Source organism: Centruroides sculpturatus, unplaced genomic scaffold, assembly GCF_000671375.1.
Source record: "Centruroides sculpturatus isolate CEXI.00-Female unplaced genomic scaffold, Cexi_2.0 scaffold382, whole genome shotgun sequence".
NCBI lineage: Eukaryota > Metazoa > Arthropoda > Arachnida > Scorpiones > Buthidae > Centruroides > Centruroides sculpturatus.
In genome coordinates, this window is record NW_019384562.1 from 323363 (window position 1) to 346358 (window position 22996).

The 22996-nt window shown below is 34.4% G+C and overlaps 2 protein-coding genes across 3 annotated transcripts in view; both read left to right on the forward strand.

Moving 5' to 3' along the window:
* LOC111623973 (serine/threonine-protein kinase MRCK alpha-like) overlaps nt 1-15756 on the forward strand; it is a 108912-nt gene extending 93156 nt beyond the window's left edge. The window contains exons 27-44 of one of the 2 annotated variants that reach the window (XM_023366719.1): nt 132-203; nt 1651-1715; nt 3184-3323; nt 3731-3812; nt 3893-4036; nt 4108-4180; nt 4265-4327; nt 4722-4802; nt 4878-5041; nt 5202-5367; nt 5451-5577; nt 9191-9246; nt 12349-12446; nt 12641-12852; nt 12934-13039; nt 14408-14468; nt 14926-15080; nt 15146-15756. In XM_023366719.1, the coding sequence (XP_023222487.1) occupies nt 132-203; nt 1651-1715; nt 3184-3323; nt 3731-3812; nt 3893-4036; nt 4108-4180; nt 4265-4327; nt 4722-4802; nt 4878-5041; nt 5202-5367; nt 5451-5577; nt 9191-9246; nt 12349-12446; nt 12641-12852; nt 12934-13039; nt 14408-14468; nt 14926-15080; nt 15146-15274 (1994 nt within the window). In that variant the 3' untranslated portion in view covers nt 15275-15756. Of the gene's footprint in view, nt 1-131; nt 204-1650; nt 1716-3183; nt 3324-3730; nt 3813-3892; nt 4037-4107; nt 4181-4264; nt 4328-4721; nt 4803-4877; nt 5042-5201; nt 5368-5450; nt 5603-9190; nt 9247-12348; nt 12447-12640; nt 12853-12933; nt 13040-14407; nt 14469-14925; nt 15081-15145 lie in introns of those variants that run through there. The other variant, XM_023366717.1, reaches the window with a different exon arrangement.
* Nucleotides 15757-17224: 1468 nt separating this feature from the next.
* Nucleotides 17225-19808, forward strand: LOC111623975 (lysophospholipid acyltransferase 5-like). Its single transcript, XM_023366727.1, has one exon. It carries the CDS (start codon nt 17689-17691, stop codon nt 19063-19065), a length of 1377 nt encoding a protein of 458 aa, XP_023222495.1. The 5' UTR covers nt 17225-17688; the 3' UTR covers nt 19066-19808.
* Nucleotides 19809-22996: the final 3188 nt, after the last annotated feature.

Here is a 22996-nt window from a genome sequence, read left to right on the forward strand (position 1 = left end):
GATGCTATCGATGAATGTTGACGGAAGAAATTGCAAGATTGCATCTTCCATCTACATTCTTAGATGTGGGATCATCCACAGAAACTTAATAAAATTGGATTATTTATAAATGAAAAAACATTTTATTTTAGTTTGTGGCTTTGCCTGTCATATTACCTGTCAAGCTAAAGTTCCTGCTATGTGTCCAGTGCCTGCAGATCAAAGTGAGTTTACTAATTGATTTTCCAGAATTTAATGTTAATTTTTAAATTATGCCATTTAATTGATTTCTAGAATGTTTGTTAATGTTCCAAATTTCAAATAACACACGATTTTAGCTCTGATTTTTACCAGGATGTAATATGACCGTACTTGTAACTTGTTGTGCTGACAGGGAGACTGCTAATTACCCGTGACCCACTGGGGCACTCAGCCAACCTGTTTTTGCCCCTTGGTATATATAAATATATAAAATTACATATATTAATAAAAACAAATCTTATGTATGTATGTATACATATAGGATAAGGCTTACATTTTCACGTGGGATGCTAAATACCTCGATACCTTGGTTGGGTAGAGTTAGGCTCCTAGATGATACAATTCATTATCAAATGTTCGTTGCTAAGGAGTCTGTGGCAAATGGCAATTAAAGGGATTGCGATGGAGCACGGTTAAACTACTCTCACTTGAAAAGGAGGTGGATTGGCGAACTCTTGGGTCCTGACAACTCTCTTGTCCTCGATTCTACCCTTTTATTTCGGGAGTCCTCCCTATGATTTTGACACCCTCTTTAAGCCATGTTACTATTTTTGACCAATAGTGAATATTTGTAGTTCATTCCCAGTGAGACATTTGATGTATCACCTGGAAAAGGAAGTGACTCCGGGGTGAAAGATGTGATCATCCTCTGTAATTAAACTGAAAGTTTTTTGCTGGGATTTAAATCAATTTAACTTTCGAAAGACAAAAATTTTTTTCCTCAAAATTTTCTTCCGGGCTCTCACAATAGTCTCTATAATCTGACGTATTGGACTGGCAGGTGTCTGATTACTGGATTTTTTTTTCTATATATGTACGTATCATATGGTGAAAAAAAAAGCATGGTTTATGGGTTAGTTTATCATATTAATTAATCATGATTATGACTGTTTTGTTAACTGTGTTTACAATAACTATACATCAGTCTCTCTGTTGCATACATCAAATGGTAACTCGAAACTTTCACTTACGTCATCCTGAGGCAGAGTGTCGGATTACCGGAGATGTTGGACTAGAAAGTGATGGACTATAGAGACTTCTGTGTTAAATATAGTTGCATTTGGATCCTAACCACCCTAAATCGAAAGTTAGTGCTTATCCAGGCAAACTGTTCTCTCGAGACGGAGCCGACACAAAGACATAGCAGTTTTTGGATTGCCGACATTAACGGTTTAGCGAATGCTAAGATGTACTAGTCTCCAACCAAACATGACTTGTGTCTCGTTATGAGCATTGAAATTAATATATACAAAATATTTTATTGGAATTGATATACAATAGTTGCTGTTTTTTATTGTTTATTGTGTATGTTAGTCATTTGTTTTTAAGAACTAATGTTTATTAAAAAATTAGAATGTAGTTTTGAAGAGATATCGTTAAGTAATGTTAAACTATGTATTATTTTATTAGCTAAAAGACCGGTTGGAATTGATCCAACTAGAGGAATCGGAACGGCCTACGAAGGCTATGTAAAAGTAAGTTTATACAATTGAATAAGTTACTGGTACTTTCACATTTTTTTTTCTTTTGTCACTTTTAATTGAAAAATGAGCACTTACAGAATGATTTTTATTTATAAACTATAGTCAACATAACAGTTAAGCTAATGTAAAATCAACAAATTATAATATAACATTTTTGTAAATTGAGCCAAATAATAATAATATAAGAAACAAATTCTAATTTAGCTTTTATTATAAAATCGGATGGAATTCTTTGTAATGAAATATTTGTTTGTTTACATTGATGACTGCCAGGACTGCATTAACACGTGGTTATACTTGGCCACAGCTGAGGGGCCTTGCCGTCTCGATGGCCTTATTACTAATATTTTTGTTCTGTATTTGATTAACCTGTCCAAAGAAATTGGACTTGACGGTGCTTAAAATGGCCCTGATTGTTGAAAGTTATATTCATTATCAGTAGTCTTTAAGAAAAGGTTTAATAAACTCTTCTACCTGACTTTGTTAGGTTTTAAAAAATCTTAACATAACTTAATTGCATTGTTTCTCATATTCCAAACGATGGATTTGAATCCATCTTAAATTTAATAGTTCAGTCAAAGTGTATTTAGGTAGATGGTAGAGTGCTATTCAAAGGTGCCATATGGAAAGCATTGTTTAGCAAACTTTCCATATGGGACAAAGTAATGACCGAATAGAAGTGAAAATTGTTGGTAATTAAAGAACTGTGTTAACTGAGGACTGCTGTAAATTCTATGGTTAAAATGTTAATTAAAATTGACAAAATTTGAACACATTATTACAAATATCATATGTCATATAGCTTATTGTTTGACCATCCTTGTTCTTGAAAGAATTAAAATTTTGCTTTTAATCTGTAAGAGGAAAATATATAATTTTCTTTAGAGATAAGCAGTAGTTAACTGTGTTGAGAATATAATTATCAGTGCTATAGTCATGCCTGGGTGTACCTGGTACTTTTTTAAGCAGGGTGAACTCTTTGTGAACACATGGATTGGACTTTAGACTATGTATCTCAGCCAAAACAAAACTGAGAAAATTACTTGCACAAACAGTTTTTTGACTGATTATGAACATATAGATCATTTTGGATACATTTGAGCCACTTTGCAAGTATTGTGTCAAAAAGTTGTGCTTTGCTGACAAAACTCCATAATGGCAACACATCTGTAGACAGTGTCAATTTAAACTCAGGAACATCTTGGTACTTAATTTACAGCTACACTCCTAATTATATTAAATATGTAGTTTAATTATATCTATAGCTAACTACTGCCTTTCTCTGTTTTTAACACATTTAAAATTGTATAGATAGAAGATACGATTGTTAAAGTCTAAATTGTGCAAATATTAGCTGTATAATAATTATTAATTTACTTATTCTGAAGTATAATTTAATAAGATAATAAGAAAAATAAAAGTTTAATTATTTAGTCATTGAAATTTATTTTGATTTTAGGTACCTAAACCCGGCGGCGTTAAGAAAGGTTGGATGCGTCAGTTTGTTGTGGTGTGCGATTTTAAGTTGTTTCTGTATGACTTAGCCCAAGATAAAAATGCACAGCCTTATGTCTGTGTTTCCCAAGTACTTGATATGAGGTATATTATTAAAAAGTAATATTGTTTTTAATATTGTTTGCTATAAAATTGAAGCGGCTATTGCATTGGTTGTGATGATGATTTCCTTCTGCAAATTGTACTTGGCATTTCGAATGTTTTGCTAATGAAATACAGTGATAAAACTATAATTGCGCAAAGTAGTTTGGGCAAACTGGTCCCAGAGTTGGAGTATGCAAATGTGTCAAGCAAAAATCCTACAATTTATTATCGAAACAGTTAAATTGTCTTGATAATAGGTCACAAAAGATGAAAATCAAAACTAAACTATAAATTCTTGTATTAATTATAATTTTGAATTTTATCCAGAATTTTAACATGTTTACAATGTTTAAAATAAGATAAAATATTTATTTATAAACTTATTGTATGAATGTTACCTTAAACAGGGATGAAGATTTTGCAGTGAACTCAGTATTTGAATCCGATGTCATACATGCCAACAAAAAGGATATTCCTTGCATATTTAGAGTAAGAATATTCTTAGTTTTTAGTACAAAATCAAATTGATACAATTACTTCCAAGAAATAAACAAATTTTTTTCAAACAGATAACAACTTCTATGATGGATCCTCCTGGAATAAAAAATCACACGCTTATGTTAGTGGATAGGGAGAGCGAGAAAAACAAATGGGTGGATGCCCTGAACGAGCTTCATCGTATTTTGAGAAGAAGCAAATTGCCCACAAAGTCGGTACGTATAATTTTGGAATCAGTCCCATGCAAGAGTTCGCAAATTACAGTTTTTATTTTAATTTTTAAAAGGTGTTTCAAGCAAAAGAAATATTGGATACCACAGTTGCGATTGTTCGAAATTCATTAGCCGGTGCCATCATAGGTATTAGTCATCTAGATTTTATTATTTATTTTATTGATTACAACTGCATGGTTAAACTGATCTGTTGCAAAATTTATCGTTTAGATAAGGAGAGAATACTTTTAGGAACAGAAGAAGGATTGTATTGTATTGATTTAGATCGTGAAGGTAATTAATATTTTTACAATAGTAATCTGTAATTATTCAGTAGTAGTAGTAGTAGTAGTAGTAGTAGTAGTAGTAGTACCACTCCCTCTCTCTGAGACCTAAATTTAAGGGCCAGAACACATGGACAGATGTTTTTTGTAAGGAATTATTTTGGCATGGAACATGATATTGTATGGGTTGAAATGAGAACGAACACATACTATTGCTGTGTGCAGAAATTTTGGTGCCAAATCCATCAGGTAACATATTTAGTGAGATTTGGATTTCAACAATGGACGAGAAATGGCTGAAAGTAACAATCTTTTGAATGTTTAATACAGTTTTAAATAATTTAATTGATACTAATAAACTTCATATGTTTTTAATACAATTAAACAATTCATTTTATTTTTAGAAATAGCACGGATAGGTGACACCAAAAAAATCTCTCAGATCGAATATATTTTAATTGAACAACTTTTAATTGTGATTGCAGGTAATTTTCAAGTTAAATATTCTGTAGCATTAAATAATTCAAAAGAAATAAATAAAATCTTTCTTTCGATTAAAGGGAAACACAGGTATTTGAGACTCATCCCGGTGAGCGCATTAGACGGACATGATGTGGAATGGATTAAAGTTGCAGACACAAAGGGTTGTACCACATTCTGTTCTGTGTGCCTTCAACAACCATCTGGTTTTAAATATCTGTTTTGTGTTGCTGTTAAAAGACAGGTAATGCAATAATGACTTTGTTCGAATGCTCTTCGTATGTCAAATATTTATGTCGATCTTAGATAATTCTTTTTAATATAAAATTTAAACACGAAAAAAATATAAATCTACCACGGATTTAAATATTGTCCATATTAATTAAGTTTAATTTTTTTCAAAGCTATTGATTTTTAACATAAACCGCACAAAAGGAAGACATCAGCGTCAAAGAGAAGTAACTCTTCCCGCTCCGGCTCAGTGTCTGTGTATAATGGGCGACAAATTAGGCGTTGGATTTCCCGCAAATTTTTACGTGTATTCTCTTTCTGAAGACAGCGCTCCAATGTGTATGTATTTCTTTTAAGCAAAAAGTCTGTTTAGAAATCAAATCAATTTGGAAACATCCTGATAAATTTTAAAATTTGTTTAGGTTTGGTTCGTCCTGATTGCAGCGCCCTGTCGTTTTTGGCCCTCAATCCGATGGAAGCCATGTTGGCAATAGAGTTGCCTTCAGACGAATTCTTATTAGTTTTCAGTCGTAAGTCTCTCATCTATATGTAGAAATTTGTAATGTACCATTATAAATATTTTATTAAATACAGTATTAATAATGTAGACAGTCAACATAACTATCATTTACCCTACTATAATTTACTGTCTTGACATATTTGTCCAGCTGAGGTTGAATATTTTATTAAATACAGTAGAGCGTCGTTTATCCGAATCAATTGGGAACTGGGGTGGTTCGGATAACTTATTTTTCGGATAACGAATCATGTACGAAAAAATATATTAATTTATCCCATGTTGAAATTTTTCTCCGTTGCGTGTCGCTTTGCGTTGAATTTTCGTCGATGTTAAGCCTAACGAAGACTATTGTATCGTTAAAAATTATTTTTTTATTNTTATAATAATCTTCTAACATATGGCACCACACACAATTTTATTAAATTTATATTGTAATTAAAATTATAAAAGTTATTTTCTAAATAAGATCTCATAATAGCTGGGAAAGTTATATAGCTTGTTGCCGGATTTTTTCAATGGAATTTAGTCTTAGTCGTTGACAAAGTTACATCAATGGAGGTAGATTATATTAATCACTTCTGAGTTATCAGCATTTTGAGAGATTTGTAGCTTACTATGCACAAGATTATTGTTATATCTCCAAAAGTGAATTACTTATAGTTATATCATGCCAAGTACTTCTATTTTGGTGTTGCTACATCTGTCATTTATGATGATTTTAATTTACGAGCACTCAAAGTTTGTGTCGCTTAAAAATAACATTATTAAAACCTGTTTGAAATAATTTATAGTACAAATGTAAATTAAGGGAAAATAATGAATTTTTATCTTAATGTCACTATTCAAACCTTTAAAAATGCAGCATAATTTTAATTTTCAAACATTAATTTTTATCAGAAAAATTATTAAATTATTCAAATTATTAAATACTTGTACTTATTAATGCTTTAGAATTGGGTTTCTTAACTTTTATGAACTTAGATATGGAAATTACATATTTATTTTACTAATTTCTATCTGAAATTTCACACTTCTTTTAATTACGAATGCATACAACAGATTATGGTAGCAGCATTAACAGTAGCCGCAACTTTGTTGTCGAAAGAAATCTCGTATATATTCATCTCACTTTTAAAAAAGTTTTATTTCGAAAAGGGATCCGTAGGCTTTATCCGACTGCCAAAGAAGTCTGTGGCATAAAAAAAATTATGATGATGATAGAGGCACAACTTTGCAAATGATGTAATTTTATTTATAAAAGTAGATACTCAGATTGACTTTGTGGTTAAGAAATTACAAATGTGTTAATGCAAAATCACATCATATAATATAAAAATTTACATCCTGTAAGTTGCTACAAATCGGAAATAGTAACGCGATACGTTTAACCTGTTGATGGCAAATTCTGGTAAATTGCCGAAATTGTTAACGGGACCTTATAAATTATTCAGTTATTTAAATATGTAATGATTATTTAACATTCGTTTGCATAAAATCTTTTGTTTAACTGTAATAATTTTCGGTATTTCTGTAATTAATGCATTACAAAATATTTCTTTTCTATTCTTTTATAATTTAAACACTGACAGTTCCTTGTTTATTTTTCTCACTGTTAAAATTTTGTGTACATAATGAATGAATGGTACTTATAAATTTTCTGTATATTTTGTAATATGTGACAAACTTTGTTATGTTGCATCTTGTCTTATGTATTACTTTATATTCTTATTTACATAAAGATATTAGGTTATATTGTTCTATTGTTGTTATTTTTATACTTTTTAAACAAAAAAAATCTTTAACAGAATATAAAAGTCATTGTTAATAAACTCTTCCATTTTGAATTTTTGAAATTTTTTAAAATGGGTTTTACCTCAGAGGTTCTCAAAATGTGGCATGTGGTCAATGAATACGCTCCAAATGGTCTGCGCACAGACCTTTCTTTAAGATGCAGTTGTGTTGTTTAGCCAGAGAAAAGAGCATTTCCAAGCATTGCATATGTCTTGCATTGGGTTATGGAATAGAAAAATATTACAGAACACATCTAAGGTGATATTTACGGGATAAGAAAATGGATGGGGGTATAGGAGGTCCACAGTTCGTCTATGATTCAGTTTAAGCGGCCTGCAGATGAGTAACATTGAGAATTGCCATTTTATGAGATTAAATCCACTGTTACAGATTGTACTTTTGAATTTCTGATTATATTATTTTAAAAGTAAACGTAGCACGGTTTGTCGGAATTAGAGCTTACCTCGAAACTCTGATCCAAATTCACAAGTTTTACTCATTACAATTAACAAATATCAATGCTAAAGAATATTGCTTTTGACATATTTAGCTGGCATGTTATGTAACAAATTTGTAATTTGTCGCACACACGTAAAATATAACAGATATAACAGAAATTTGTCATCTTTATACTTTATTTAAACAATTTACATGAGTTATCTTGGTTAAAAACAAATTGAAATGGGAATGAAAGCTAATTTTTGTCACTTGATCTTTGTGTGTTCCTGGCCTTGAAGTGTGTACTTGATATCAATTTTATGTTGACTTTCATATTAAGAAACAATGCTTATTGTTTTAACTTTATCATTTAATATATGGTAGCAGTTATAGAAATTGTATCATCCATAAACACTATATAAAACTGTGTGTATTTTTTAAATTAAAATGTCATTTTGTTGCAGCTTTCTAAGAAACCAATAAGGATTGACATTGATGACATTATAAATGCAAAAACACTTTTTGTTTGCCTATGGTCTTCTGTAGCAATATTTCTGGTGAATGTAGTATTCATTTGTATAAAAACTGATTTGAAGGCAGTGCACTTTTATAAGAAACATGAAGTTTTTGATGGTTAACACCACTTAAAAGTACGTAATTGTTGTTCCAAATGCCAAAGCTTTATCTTCTTGTGAAGTAGTGCAGAGAGTATATTGTTATCAATCTACAAATGTGCATCTGTAATGGAGGAGACTGTGAATGTGGTCACAATGAACAAAAAGCCACATCAGAAGGTGAATATGTGAGTACACTGTGTTAGGATAGGCTACCAAAGTGGCTCAGCCTGCAAAAATGTACCACTAGTTCTTCCAAACTAAATGTGAAGTGGGAAGAGAAGATGCATAAGTCAATGCACAAGCTGTGCAACTTATGTTTGAAAGCCTACCATTTGCATAAGTTGTTACTTATAAGTAAAATGCTCAGGTAATGTTNTTGTGGGCCGCACAGTACGTGTTCAAGAGACTGAAATTTCTGGGGAACAAGTTACTGTCTCAGTTTTTAACGTTGTTGTTTTTGGCTGTGTGGCACGGTCTGCATTCTGGATACTACGTGTGTTTCCTGAACGAATTCATTGTTATGAAGATGGAACGCGACGTGATAAAAATGATTAACGAAAACTCCACGTCTAAGGCCATTGTGAATAATAGTGCCTTGAAGATTCTCTTGCTCGTTTTCAACAAGGTATACGTCACGGTGATGTTCGGATACTGCGTCGTACCTTTCGTACTTCTCTCCGTGGAGAGATGGTGGAAGGCGTACGCCTCCGTGTATTTCATAGGACATGTGATTTATCTTGGATGGCCTCTGGTACAGCCGCTGTTCAGAATGGCAATTCCCAGAACAGAAAAAAAGGAATAAAGAAGGAAAGTGTAGAGTTGCAATGTCTTCCTCGCCAACGGAAAGCTTAAGTGCTACGAGAAATTACGGTTAGGAACGCCACAAGAAGGTACCACAACAACAAAAGCACCATTTCTTAACTTTAGTTTTTCTTAACTTTTTGCATACATTTTTATTACAATCGTTTTCTTTTTTATATATATAAAAACTAGAATGCATCATAAATCTGTTGTCAAATAAAACTTATTATAGTTGCTTCTTTGCATCTGTGTATAGATCGATAATTTTTATAAATATATATATATCTACATGTGATGGCATCATATTAATTAACATATTGGTTTTTGTGATCATAGTCTACTACCATTTTCCCGTGTACTTAACAAATGTGGAATCACGAGCCGGGCCGAAGGGCACTGTGGAATGAGCATCCGAACATTCGCAATGACTGTAACATAATAAGAGTTGTTGATTTTTAATAATTCCAAGCTTCTATTAATATATTAAATATGAGAAAAAAAAAACTTTAATGCAAAAAAAATTCTAGGAAGAATTTAATTTAAATTATCGTCATCTGTCGACAATGATAATTTGCACAAATAAATTGTTAGTTTTTTTTATTAACGAATGTTTTAATGTATAAAATTTATGCAATATTTCGGGTTGGAAATTTTGGGTTCGAGTGCAAATCAACGATCTCAAGAGTCACTCAAAAAAGCAATTAGCTTTATGTAAAATATTAAATAATAAATTATTTGATTTAATTATTTGTTTTTATCTTGTAAAATTGTATTTATTAATAATTACGACAGTTATCCTATAGAATTTAAGGCGCTGTCTTACCTGTTGGTTGCCGACTTAGCCTTCCTCTGACGGGTGTTGTATTGTCGGAGTGCATTTTACAGTCACTGAGATATACGATAATTTTTGTATATGGAATTATATATGTATATATTTGGTGTAATTAATTCTAAGAGCTTTTGTTTTTGAACCTGTTATGGGTTGGCAGGTAGACAATGAGGGAAGAATGTACGAAGAGGTGTGGTGGGTCGATATTTCTCCACTTCGTCCAGTTGTAAACAAATTCTGTATTCTTAATTCTAATGTTAAGTTCTTAAATGATGATTAAATTTGGTTTATTTTCATTTGACAGACATTCCAAACTGTATTTTGAAAGAGCTATCTTCAATTTTTAGTTTGATTACATTCAAACGAGGAAACTCTAGAGTATTCTATTAATCTGTGGATATATTTGTAGAAGACAAATACTGAAAGTTGCCGCAATTCTTCGCACGCTCTTCGAGGAAAACTTTGAGGTATTTTGTAAATAATAATAATCATTTATTAATATAATTTAATTCTAATAGAAGGATGTAATTTATTAAATAACACACACTATCTTAAATGAACTTACTATTGTGCACTTACATTTTTCATCCTTTCTGTCTATTTTCTGATGTAAATGTAAATAATTAAAGTGCCATCAAATTAAGCGTAGAAAGAGAGAATTTTTAAGTGAACTTCCTGTAAATGTGGCTACCGACATGCCCTTGTACGTCATGTCTTAGCCATCGTGTTCAAGAATCAAGCTTAAACATCAAGAGTGTACCCAATATATCGGTAAAATATCCAGTTTTAATATATCAAATTAACATTAAGATTTCCTGTCATTCTAGTTTTATTCCATAATTTTGCTCTTCCAGTTGTGCATATAATTTGGATAATTATATAGGGTGTTCCCTAAGTCTGAAACTTTAGAAGTTATGCCAATCTTTGTTTTTTCACAGATAAACCACGAAGAGAACGAAGGAACAGACTCAAATTATTTTGAAAAGAAAAAATTTACTAATGTTTTCGTCTATATAAAAGACACCATCAGGTAAAAACAATATGGAACAAAATGGCTAACAAAAATTGAATGCTTTTTTTCAATGTTCCAATTGATTACATAATTTGAATATATTGCATTTAAAATTTATGTTCGGGATATAATTTCAAAATATGTATATTATTTAAACGATAAAAGAATAAATAATTAATTAATTTCTCATTAATTATTATAATACATATATTGTATGTAATTTAAATTATCATTAATGCGTGTTTTGTTGACGGAATCTAGTTCAAAAATGGTGCTCCATGCTGTGGAGAGCGTGTCCGTTTCCATGAAATTAATAGCGACTCCCTATTTAATTGCTCGATAGATCTCAACTGCCTCCAGGTGCTTGAGTTATGCTTTATCCGACACCCTGTATAACAATTTTATGTTCTGCAGTTCAGCTTGCACATCATCACTACCTGCATACGTTGCTAACACCATAGTTGAGAGCATTTTTCTTATAAAATTTTCATGCTCCTTCATCCTCGTGGTGAGACCTCTCACTGTCACTCCAATGTATATTAATGAGCAGTTGACGGAGAATGTGAGTTGTATATATTGTTTTATCATTTCTGATTAGCGAAAAGATTGCCGGAGTGCATCGATATGCCAAGTGCACTTTAGTAGTCCTGGCGATTTCTCTATATATATTAGAAAGTGTTTTGTTATATGTGATAACTTTCGTTCATTCTTCTTGTGGAATAGTTCTGTTCCCCTTACTTAGATATTGTTTTACGAGATGTTTGACCAAAGAGGACGGGTATCCATGTTGTATTGCCAAGGCCTTGATCCAAGACAATTCATTTTCCTTTCCACTTTGCTCCAAACAATGGGTGTAGGCCATTTTTACTAGAGTTCGAAAAGCGGAGACTTTGTTACAGTAAGGGTCATGTGAATTGTTAGGTATAAATAGAGGTGAATATGACTTCTTATCAAAAACACAGATGGAAAGATNCAGTTTTTGAACAACTTTTAGGAACAAATTAAGTTTGAAACCCAAGATTTGACTGTATACAATTTTATTCTTATATAACTACATATTTTTGGCTCTTACTTTTGGGCTTATTACACTGTTTTTTCTTAGGATTCTTAAGTTGGCTTTTCTCTCTTTATTTTTAATTTCTTTTAAAATAAAGAGAGAAAAGCCAAGTCAAGAATCCTAAGAAAACAGTGTAATAAGCACAAAAGTAATAGCTAAAAATATGTAACTATATAAGAATAAAATACAAAGAAAAATGACAAGAAATTATAATAATAAATGTAATATGCAACTTTATTTATTACTATTTTAAAGGTTATAACGATAATTATCTGTGCATCTACACCGAAGCTCACATAGACGTATTTGAAGTCACGTCCGGAGAGTGGATTCAGACATTGAACTTAAAAAAGGTTAATTTTAACAGATTAAAATATCTATTTTATTACTTGATTAATTAGTTAAATTTATTTGTAATTTGTATAATAAAGCTAGACAAATGATTTTCTAGTACTTTAGTTATATATAAAAACTAAGTTCAAATTATATGTTTAACAATCAAATTATTTTGCCTGTTGTTTGCCTAATTGTATTGTATTTATTGTAGGCAAAGCCCCTATGCCGAACTGGACAACTATGCCACACTTTTGCCACTGATCTACCGCATGTCGTCTACTTACACAATGTAAATCACTCAGAAAACACTGTTCACGTACCGGAGGTGGTCGTTCAGCAAGTCAGAGGGAGATCAGGGAAAATGATGCTTACGCGCGTCAGAAGACGATTTTCAGTCAGGGAATTAGAGAAATCGGGAAGAGTGTACGTTAATAATTTAACTTTATTTAAATAAGTGAACAATCGAATCATGTTTTCATTGTTTGGAATTTTTTGTTTAAGCAGTGAGAGACTCTCTCGAATGATTTCTGGGCCAACAAATTTCAACCACATATCTCACATGGGACCAGGAGAAGGAATCCAACTACATAAATTAATGGACATACAAGCAGTAAGTAGATAAATACATAGAGTGATCAAAAAGTAAATTTACAAAATCTGAAGCACCGTCAAGTGTAACAATTTTGGTTTGGTGTAGTACCAACCAAAATTGGCAACACAAATGGGTTCAAATGACATGCAAGTGCAGAAAGTTGTGATGTAGAATTTCCAAATGACATGTTGATTATAACAAATGGTTATTTGATTTATGGGTCCAGAAAGGTTTACTTGCTAACGTGCTCAAAAGACACCATTGGGAGAGAATGTCCCAGATTATTTAGTTGGGGTATTACATTCCTCCATGGCATTGGACTGAATGTGGCACCAGAATATGGATTTGCTACAGGTGTTTTGATGCGAGGTTTGTCATCCTTTCTTACAGCTCTCTTTTACATTTTCCTGCATTTAAAAGAACATATATACTGTTGCCATTTTTGAAATGGGCACAAACAATGCATCCTCTCAAAGGAGAGATTTCTGCCAAGTGCCATTGGGAGGTTTTGACAGCAGAGCACTGCACTGATTCAAAGCAGTTGGGTGTAAATGTCGTATCCTTGAAAATGCAAGACAGATTTCCTTTCTTGCAACTCTGCCTTTTCGTCTGTCTACTTGCCTAGGGTGCACACGTCTATCTATAACTTACAATGCAAGCAGAGTTTTTCTTCATTTACTCTGCCTGCCCAAGTGCATGCTTACCTGCAAGTATTTGTCTGTATTGTTGGTTTTGTGAAGTTACTTTTTGATCGCTCAACACATTAATGAAAAAAAACTAATATTTAATCAGTTGTAAATTTTAATTAGTGGATTATTGTTAAGCATGCTCAAATTATTTTCTCCAAAATAATTCATAAATTTGGAGAATTACAGATGTTTTATTATGTTGCATTAACAATTTAAATATTTCTTACATATTACTATGTACAAAATACATTATTAATTAGTTTCATTATATTTAAATTTGCCTTATAGTAGACCCTCACTTTCCCATCACTCACTTTACGGGTTATCACTTCTGAGGACAGTATAAATTCTCTATTATGAACATATAGCAAGGATACAAACTGAAGAAACACTCGACAATGAGCCTTCACACTAAATCCGATGTTTATTTCTGTGGGTAACTTTACAAAAGTTAATATACAAATGGAAACAGATTGAACACTGGGCTCACAGCCACATCTTTCTAATAGTCTTTCTATTGTGAAATTAGAAGACACCATACTTTACAAGTGTATAAAGTGTATTTTTTGTTGATTTTTCTGTGTTTCCAGATATTTAAATTTAATTAATTATTAAGTAGAATCTTTTTAAGTACCCATACTTATTGAACTAAATATGTAATATAAAAGTACTTCAAAGCCAACAATTATGATTTCAGGTGAAACAGAACACCATGATTCACGAAGAAAAATCGATGGGAAATAAGAACATCATCCAGTGTAAGTATGACATTAGTATTACCCATTGTTATATTTTCTGTTTGGTGCAATCCAAAGTAAATGCCTCCGTCTCTTCTCCGTTTTATTCAATTTTCTCCATTGTTTCTGGCAAGTACACTAATAAGCTTACATTAAAAACTATTGTCCACTCCTCCTCAGTAAAGAAACCAAACACCGGTGATCAATTGTGGGTTTGCACCATACCGGCAAGCTGCTGGACAAAGTTTTCTATAGTTCCTTTGACACTCAAATGGAGCCAGTTGGGAAACTGGCTCCATTTGAGTGTCGAAGGAAGGTATTTTAGGGGCACTCCCTTTCGTGTTGCCCACACATTGCCTTATTTCATCACTTCGAAGGTCTGCAAAGCTTTGGAGAGATTCTATAGGCTTTTACTGTGGATTGTCCTCACGTAATGAGAAAAGTATAAAAAAAACATTGGGAACATGTGGTATACTAGGCACCCCCGCATCTAAACACGCGACGGGAGGAAGTCAGAGGGGACAGCGATCGTCGTCGTCGATGGTGGTGTCGCCCGACGGCTCTGTCTCTTCGCAGGAACATTCCACTCCCAACATCGGGACAGGTTTCGGAACGGCGCACTCCTATCACAAGGTAAGCGGGAAAGAGGGCGAAGGAAAAGTTTCCACTGGGGTCTAACCGTGCTACCGGGTTCACAGGACCACGGGGAACAATCTAGTCCGCACCATTCCAACACCAGCTCCAACCCCAGCTATCCTCCCAGCCCGCGACACACAGAGCCCGAGGAGGGAGAGTCTCACTACGACCAGCCTACAGTGGAGGGGTAAGTGGAGAGGAGCGCCACCTGGTACTTCCGCCATCGGGGACGGCCCGCAAGGGGCCGAACCGGAGAGAACTCGCCGGGACCCGACGAGGACGGACGGACGGACCGACGAAGGACTACTTAAAAGCCGAGGCCAGAGGAAGCGGGACGACACGGCCACGGACGGGAGGCTCCCCGGATACGACGCATGTACAATATTAATTGTAGGATAATTAGACTAGGAAATATTTATTTTTTGTGTAAAAAAAAACCAAATATTAGATCCACACAAATATTTTTCCGATTAGTTTCGAAAATATAATAATAAATAATAACAATAATAATAATTATTATAAATATGCAGTCGACCCTAAATATATATAAATAAAATAAAAAATAAATTATATATATATTATATATATCTGTATAAATTATCGAATCATTCTTCATTATTGTAAAGCAGATTTTTTCATTTTGTATATTTTAATAAAAATTTGTGATATGTTAGAGTCGTTTTTCCTTACTCCACAAGCGCGAATTCCGCCAGACCTCGATATAGCGCCGCCGGAACCGGCGCTAAATCGGAGATGCCCGCGCGCCGAGTTTGGAAATCGCGCGGTTCGGCGGCGAGCGTGCTCTTTTTAAGCAAAACACTACGTTTTATAATTCGGAAGGTGGTGCTGTTTAACGGTCGCGAGGGAGACCGTTCGTTGGCGCTATATTGAGGTTCGACTGTGTGTATTTACGTTGCTTTCGGACTTCGCTATTATGGTATTATGGACCTTTGAATGGTGGTTGCGGGGACCTATCTGACGTAAATTTAGCGTGTAATTCGTAGAAATGTAAATTTCGTTGGTATTGTGGTGCAACACCGACGAAATTTACCACATTTCACTCCAAACTGGAAGAAGTAAGCACCGCGTGGTATTGCTGTAAATACGTCATACACTAGATTGGTTCGTCAATTGGTTAATGCGATCGCGCGTGGATCGAGGCGGGGAAAACACTAATCTCCGCCATTTTGTTTAGTGTAAAAGTAATGCATCATCGGCGATCGATGGAATACGTCACACGGGACTGCGTTCGTGTAGATGGATGCCTTCGAACACGAAGGGAATTATATGAAGAAAGGCCCTTCGCCTCCCTTTTTATAAATAGAAACGGGCCTTTACCATAATACACTTTAATATCCACTAAGAGGAAATTAACCTTAATCGTCCGTTTCGGCAAATTTGGAATTACTTTCGGATAAAGCTTCCGTATCTTTACGTCTTTTCCGGATTAAATTGACTTCTGTGACGTCGTTCGTCTTCAGGGACGCAATAATTGGTTATCGCGATTACTCGCACTATGCCGGGCTTTACCACTGAGAATGGAACTTTTGGTTTTAGTTTATCATTATTACAACAAAGTGACGTAATCGCTTTTTAGACTCGGACTGTTCATTTTCATAATTTCACGCGCTCGCTAGAGTCCGTACCCAAAATATATCTGATCCTCCCCCATTGTGGCCTTGCCAAACACTCCATGAGCTGTTATAAATACCTAAACTCTCGAAGGGCGAGGTGTTTTTATTTTTACTTTTGACACTGAGATCGACAGGCCCATTAGAGGGCCTTTTCCGTGACCTATCGCAGGTTTGAGGCCTTTTATGAATAGGCCCATAAGTAAGAAGCGTAGGCGTACAGAACATTTGCAGTGTACAGATGTAGCTGTTTCAACACCTGTCCAAAAAGTTTGCAGCTGCTTTAAAGCTTCGATGACGTAAAACAATAGAAATAATTCGACCTGTTTGTATTATATTACACGTAAAATTTATATAAATTTTTCGTGAGCGTCCCAGTTATCGGGAGCCTCACCGCCGTGGGCCTGGTCGAATACCGTAAAAGGCCGTCTTGGTGCCTAAGGGGGCGGGAAAAGCCGAAATTTTTTTCGTTAAAAAAAAATAGTTGTATCCACTGGGAGGCCGAAAAAATTATAATACACAATGGTAAACGTCGATGACGTCAAAAAAAATTCCGAATGGAGAGCGAATCGCCGTGGAGAATTGTCAGTGAAAATTTATATTATATTAAATATTCGTGCCATGATAATTTACAGTTTCTCGAAAATTATGTATTCTTAATATTTTCATTATTATCGTTTGGAACAAATAAAGATGTCGATGATTCGTAAACAAATCGATCGGTCAAACGGAAATGGCCGCCGTGTGGCGCTTCCGTTTATCGTTAGAGAGTTTACATTGCGTTAATAACGATTACGAAATTTCTTTAAAATTTCCGTAATGTTTCGAGAATGCTAATGGAGCTGAAATAAGGAAGAAATACTTAAAAAGAAAAAAAAAGAATCGAAATTCCGCCCTCTATCGTCTGAAAGTGTAATCGACGGCCGTCGCCATATTGTATCGGGAAGTGAGAGAAGGTATCGTTCGGTTGTAAGATGTTGAACTATTTTGCGGAATGGTTGGGGACGAGCGAACCCGCGCTTCGTTTGCTCTTCTCCATCCTCCTGGGATTCCCTTTGGCTTTTGTACACCGATGCTACGTCATCAATTTAAGTCCGTCGATGCAGCACGTTTACTTCACATTCTGCGGAGTTTCTCTGGGTTACTTCAACTACGGATGGGACGTGACCCATTCTCTGGTCTGTGTTTTAGTCATTTACCTGGTCCTGCTGTTTGCTGGGGGGACTCTCCACTCCGTTATTTTCTCCTTTGTTTTCCTCATGGCTTATCTGTTGATCGGATATTATTGCACCGCTACTAGCGATTACGACATCAAGTGGAGTTTGCCCCACTGCGTTCTCACCCTCAGACTCATTGGCCTGGCTTTCGATGTGTTCGACGGCAGCAAGGACCCGGATAAACTGCCGCCGGACCAGAAGAAGACTGCTTTGCGGTGCCGGCCCTCCGTCCTCCAGATATCTGGCTTCACCTACTTCTTCGGGGGTTTTCTGGTCGGGCCGCAGTTTTCCATGAGGCGGTATCTGGATTTCGTGGAGGGGAAGTTCGACGAGAAGATCTTGAACGGAAACCCCAGCTGTGTCCGGGCCGCCCTTCGCCGCCTGGGTCTCGGCATGGCTGTGCTGAGTGTCTACCAGGTGGGCAGCCTGTACGTTCCTGAGAAGTTCCTGCTCTCGGAGTACTACGAGAGCATGCCCTTTTGGAAGAGGCTCCTGGGCGTGGGAGTGTGGGGACAGATATGCCTGAACAAGTATGTGGCCTGCTGGCTGATATCCGAGGGGAGCGCCATCCTCTCCGGGCTCACCTATGCCGGTGTCGACAACGACGGGAGGGACCGATGGGACGGCTGCGCCAACGTGGACCTGTGGGGCTACGAGACCACCACCACATTCGATGGTATCATAAAGTCCTTCAACATCAACACCAACTTGTGGGCCGCACAGTACGTGTTCAAGAGACTGAAATTTCTGGGGAACAAGTTACTGTCTCAGTTTTTAACGTTGTTGTTTTTGGCTGTGTGGCACGGTCTGCATTCTGGATACTACGTGTGTTTCCTGAACGAATTCATTGTTATGAAGATGGAACGCGACGTGATAAAAATGATTAACGAAAACTCCACGTCTAAGGCCATTGTGAATAATAGTGCCTTGAAGATTCTCTTGCTCGTTTTCAACAAGGTATACGTCACGGTGATGTTCGGATACTGCGTCGTACCTTTCGTACTTCTCTCCGTGGAGAGATGGTGGAAGGCGTACGCCTCCGTGTATTTCATAGGACATGTGATTTATCTTGGATGGCCTCTGGTACAGCCGCTGTTCAGAATGGCAATTCCCAGAACAGAAAAAAAGGAATAAAGAAGGAAAGTGTAGAGTTGCAATGTCTTCCTCGCCAACGGAAAGCTTAAGTGCTACGAGAAATTACGGTTAGGAACGCCACAAGAAGGTACCACAACAACAAAAGCACCATTTCTTAACTTTAGTTTTTCTTAACTTTTTGCATACATTTTTATTACAATCGTTTTCTTTTTTATATATATAAAAACTAGAATGCATCATAAATCTGTTGTCAAATAAAACTTATTATAGTTGCTTCTTTGCATCTGTGTATAGATCGATAATTTTTATAAATATATATATATCTACATGTGATGGCATCATATTAATTAACATATTGGTTTTTGTGATCATAGTCTACTACCATTTTCCCGTGTACTTAACAAATGTGGAATCACGAGCCGGGCCGAAGGGCACTGTGGAATGAGCATCCGAACATTCGCAATGACTGTAACATAATAAGAGTTGTTGATTTTTAATAATTCCAAGCTTCTATTAATATATTAAATATGAGAAAAAAAAAACTTTAATGCAAAAAAAATTCTAGGAAGAATTTAATTTAAATTATCGTCATCTGTCGACAATGATAATTTGCACAAATAAATTGTTAGTTTTTTTTATTAACGAATGTTTTAATGTATAAAATTTATGCAATATTTCGGGTTGGAAATTTTGGGTTCGAGTGCAAATCAACGATCTCAAGAGTCACTCAAAAAAGCAATTAGCTTTATGTAAAATATTAAATAATAAATTATTTGATTTAATTATTTGTTTTTATCTTGTAAAATTGTATTTATTAATAATTACGACAGTTATCCTATAGAATTTAAGGCGCTGTCTTACCTGTTGGTTGCCGACTTAGCCTTCCTCTGACGGGTGTTGTATTGTCGGAGTGCATTTTACAGTCACTGAGATATACGATAATTTTTGTATATGGAATTATATATGTATATATTTGGTGTAATTAATTCTAAGAGCTTTTGTTTTTGAACCTGTTATGGGTTGGCAGGTAGACAATGAGGGAAGAATGTACGAAGAGGTGTGGTGGGTCGATATTTCTCCACTTCGTCCAGTTGTAAACAAATTCTGTATTCTTAATTCTAATGTTAAGTTCTTAAATGATGATTAAATTTGGTTTATTTTCATTTGACAGACATTCCAAACTGTATTTTGAAAGAGCTATCTTCAATTTTTAGTTTGATTACATTCAAACGAGGAAACTCTAGAGTATTCTATTAATCTGTGGATATATTTGTAGAAGACAAATACTGAAAGTTGCCGCAATTCTTCGCACGCTCTTCGAGGAAAACTTTGAGGTATTTTGTAAATAATAATAATCATTTATTAATATAATTTAATTCTAATAGAAGGATGTAATTTATTAAATAACACACACTATCTTAAATGAACTTACTATTGTGCACTTACATTTTTCATCCTTTCTGTCTATTTTCTGATGTAAATGTAAATAATTAAAGTGCCATCAAATTAAGCGTAGAAAGAGAGAATTTTTAAGTGAACTTCCTGTAAATGTGGCTACCGACATGCCCTTGTACGTCATGTCTTAGCCATCGTGTTCAAGAATCAAGCTTAAACATCAAGAGTCTACCCAATATATCGGTAAAATTATCCAGTTTTAATATATCAAATTAACATTAAGATTTCCTGTCATTCTAGTTTTATTCCATAATTTTGCTCTTCCAGTTGTGCATATAATTTGGATAATTATATAGGGTGTTCCCTAAGTCTGAAACTTTAGAAGTTATGCCAATCTTTGTTTTTTCACAGATAAACCACGAAGAGAACGAAGGAACAGACTCAAATTATTTTGAAAAGAAAAAATTTACTAATGTTTTCGTCTATATAAAAGACACCATCAGGTAAAAACAATATGGAACAAAATGGCTAACAAAAATTGAATGCTTTTTTTCAATGTTCCAATTGATTACATAATTTGAATATATTGCATTTAAAATTTATGTTCGGGATATAATTTCAAAATATGTATATTATTTAAACGATAAAAGAATAAATAATTAATTAATTTCTCATTAATTATTATAATACATATATTGTATGTAATTTAAATTATCATTAATGCGTGTTTTGTTGACGGAATCTAGTTCAAAAATGGTGCTCCATGCTGTGGAGAGCGTGTCCGTTTCCATGAAATTAATAGCGACTCCCTATTTAATTGCTCGATAGATCTCAACTGCCTCCAGGTGCTTGAGTTATGCTTTATCCGACACCCTGTATAACAATTTTATGTTCTGCAGTTCAGCTTGCACATCATCACTACCTGCATACGTTGCTAACACCATAGTTGAGAGCATTTTTCTTATAAAATTTTCATGCTCCTTCATCCTCGTGGTGAGACCTCTCACTGTCACTCCAATGTATATTAATGAGCAGTTGACGGAGAATGTGAGTTGTATATATTGTTTTATCATTTCTGATTAGCGAAAAGATTGCCGGAGTGCATCGATATGCCAAGTGCACTTTAGTAGTCCTGGCGATTTCTCTATATATATTAGAAAGTGTTTTGTTATATGTGATAACTTTCGTTCATTCTTCTTGTGGAATAGTTCTGTTCCCCTTACTTAGATATTGTTTTACGAGATGTTTGACCAAAGAGGACGGGTATCCATGTTGTATTGCCAAGGCCTTGATCCAAGACAATTCATTTTCCTTTCCACTTTGCTCCAAACAATGGGTGTAGGCCATTTTTACTAGAGTTCGAAAAGCGGAGACTTTGTTACAGTAAGTATAAATAGAGGTGAATATGACTTCTTATCAAAAACACAGATGGAAAGATGACTGTGTATCAATTTGATGTTGATATTCAAAAAATGTACCATTATACAACTCTCTTGTTCAACCCTCAATGACAGGCCAAAATTATCCTTAAAGTATCTAAGTGCTGAGTTAAGGTTAGGTATTTTGTTTCATGCTATGAGAATGTCATCAATGTATCTGACATACAATGCTATATCCTCATGAAATTTAGGTAATATGGTGATCTCATGCTTTCTGACCACTAGTTAACACAGAGTACCTAGTATTGGTACACCCCTCATTTGTAGGTAGGTGACATCTTTGTATTCAAAGAAGGAAGGGTGCACCATCAAGTGTGCTAGATCTAACACGTCAGGGAGAAACTTATAAGCGCCCTCCACCTTTGTCAGAAATTTTTTGGAGAGATACTCAAATTATTTTGATGACGGAACCCATCTTTGGCAAGAAGTCTGCGAAGATTTTAGCAGAATATCCAGATATCCTTGGAGGTCTGGAAGCAGCTCTTCGCCGACTTCTCTCGAAATGCCTTCTCCCTACCTTCGAGATAATTTGAATTTGTTCTTCTTTCCCAATGCCGTACCTTAAGTGTAAAAGAATAACCAGAAAACAATATATAAGAATAATTCCTGTGCTTCTAGACTTATAGAACACCCTGTAAAAATTGCATCACTAAACCTACAGAATACTTTAGCTACTTTAATGCCAAAAGTACTTAAAACTATGTTAGAGTTTAGTATTATTCCATTATTATTTTGATAAAAACAGCATTGCATAATCCACAGTATTATGTTTTCAATTAGTTTGTTGCAACATTCAAATAATTATTGCAATTACTTTTACAATTTTATACTTATGTCATCTGTCAACAGTGTTATGTAGTTAGTTATATGTAAAAAAGTTTTGTATTTAATTATTAAAAAACTTAACAAATTATATCCTAGTCTATTATAAATGCACTAGCATGGTAAAATTTACAAGAGAAATTATGGCTTATTTTGCTAATCAAATTTAATTTCTTTGACATTCTGGTTAGGATCCACTACAAATTGTTAGAATTTTTCTCCTATTTTGTCAATAAATTCCATTTTTTTTCTGTTCAGGTGTACAAAATCATTACCGACCGATAAAGATCCAGTTGTTCATTTTCTGTCTACGA

What these genes read in the sequence shown, in the direction of transcription:
- LOC111623975 (XM_023366727.1), top strand. Translation starts at nt 17,689, where the DNA reads ATGTTGAACTATTTTGCGGAATGGTTGGGGACGAGCGAACCCGCGCTT.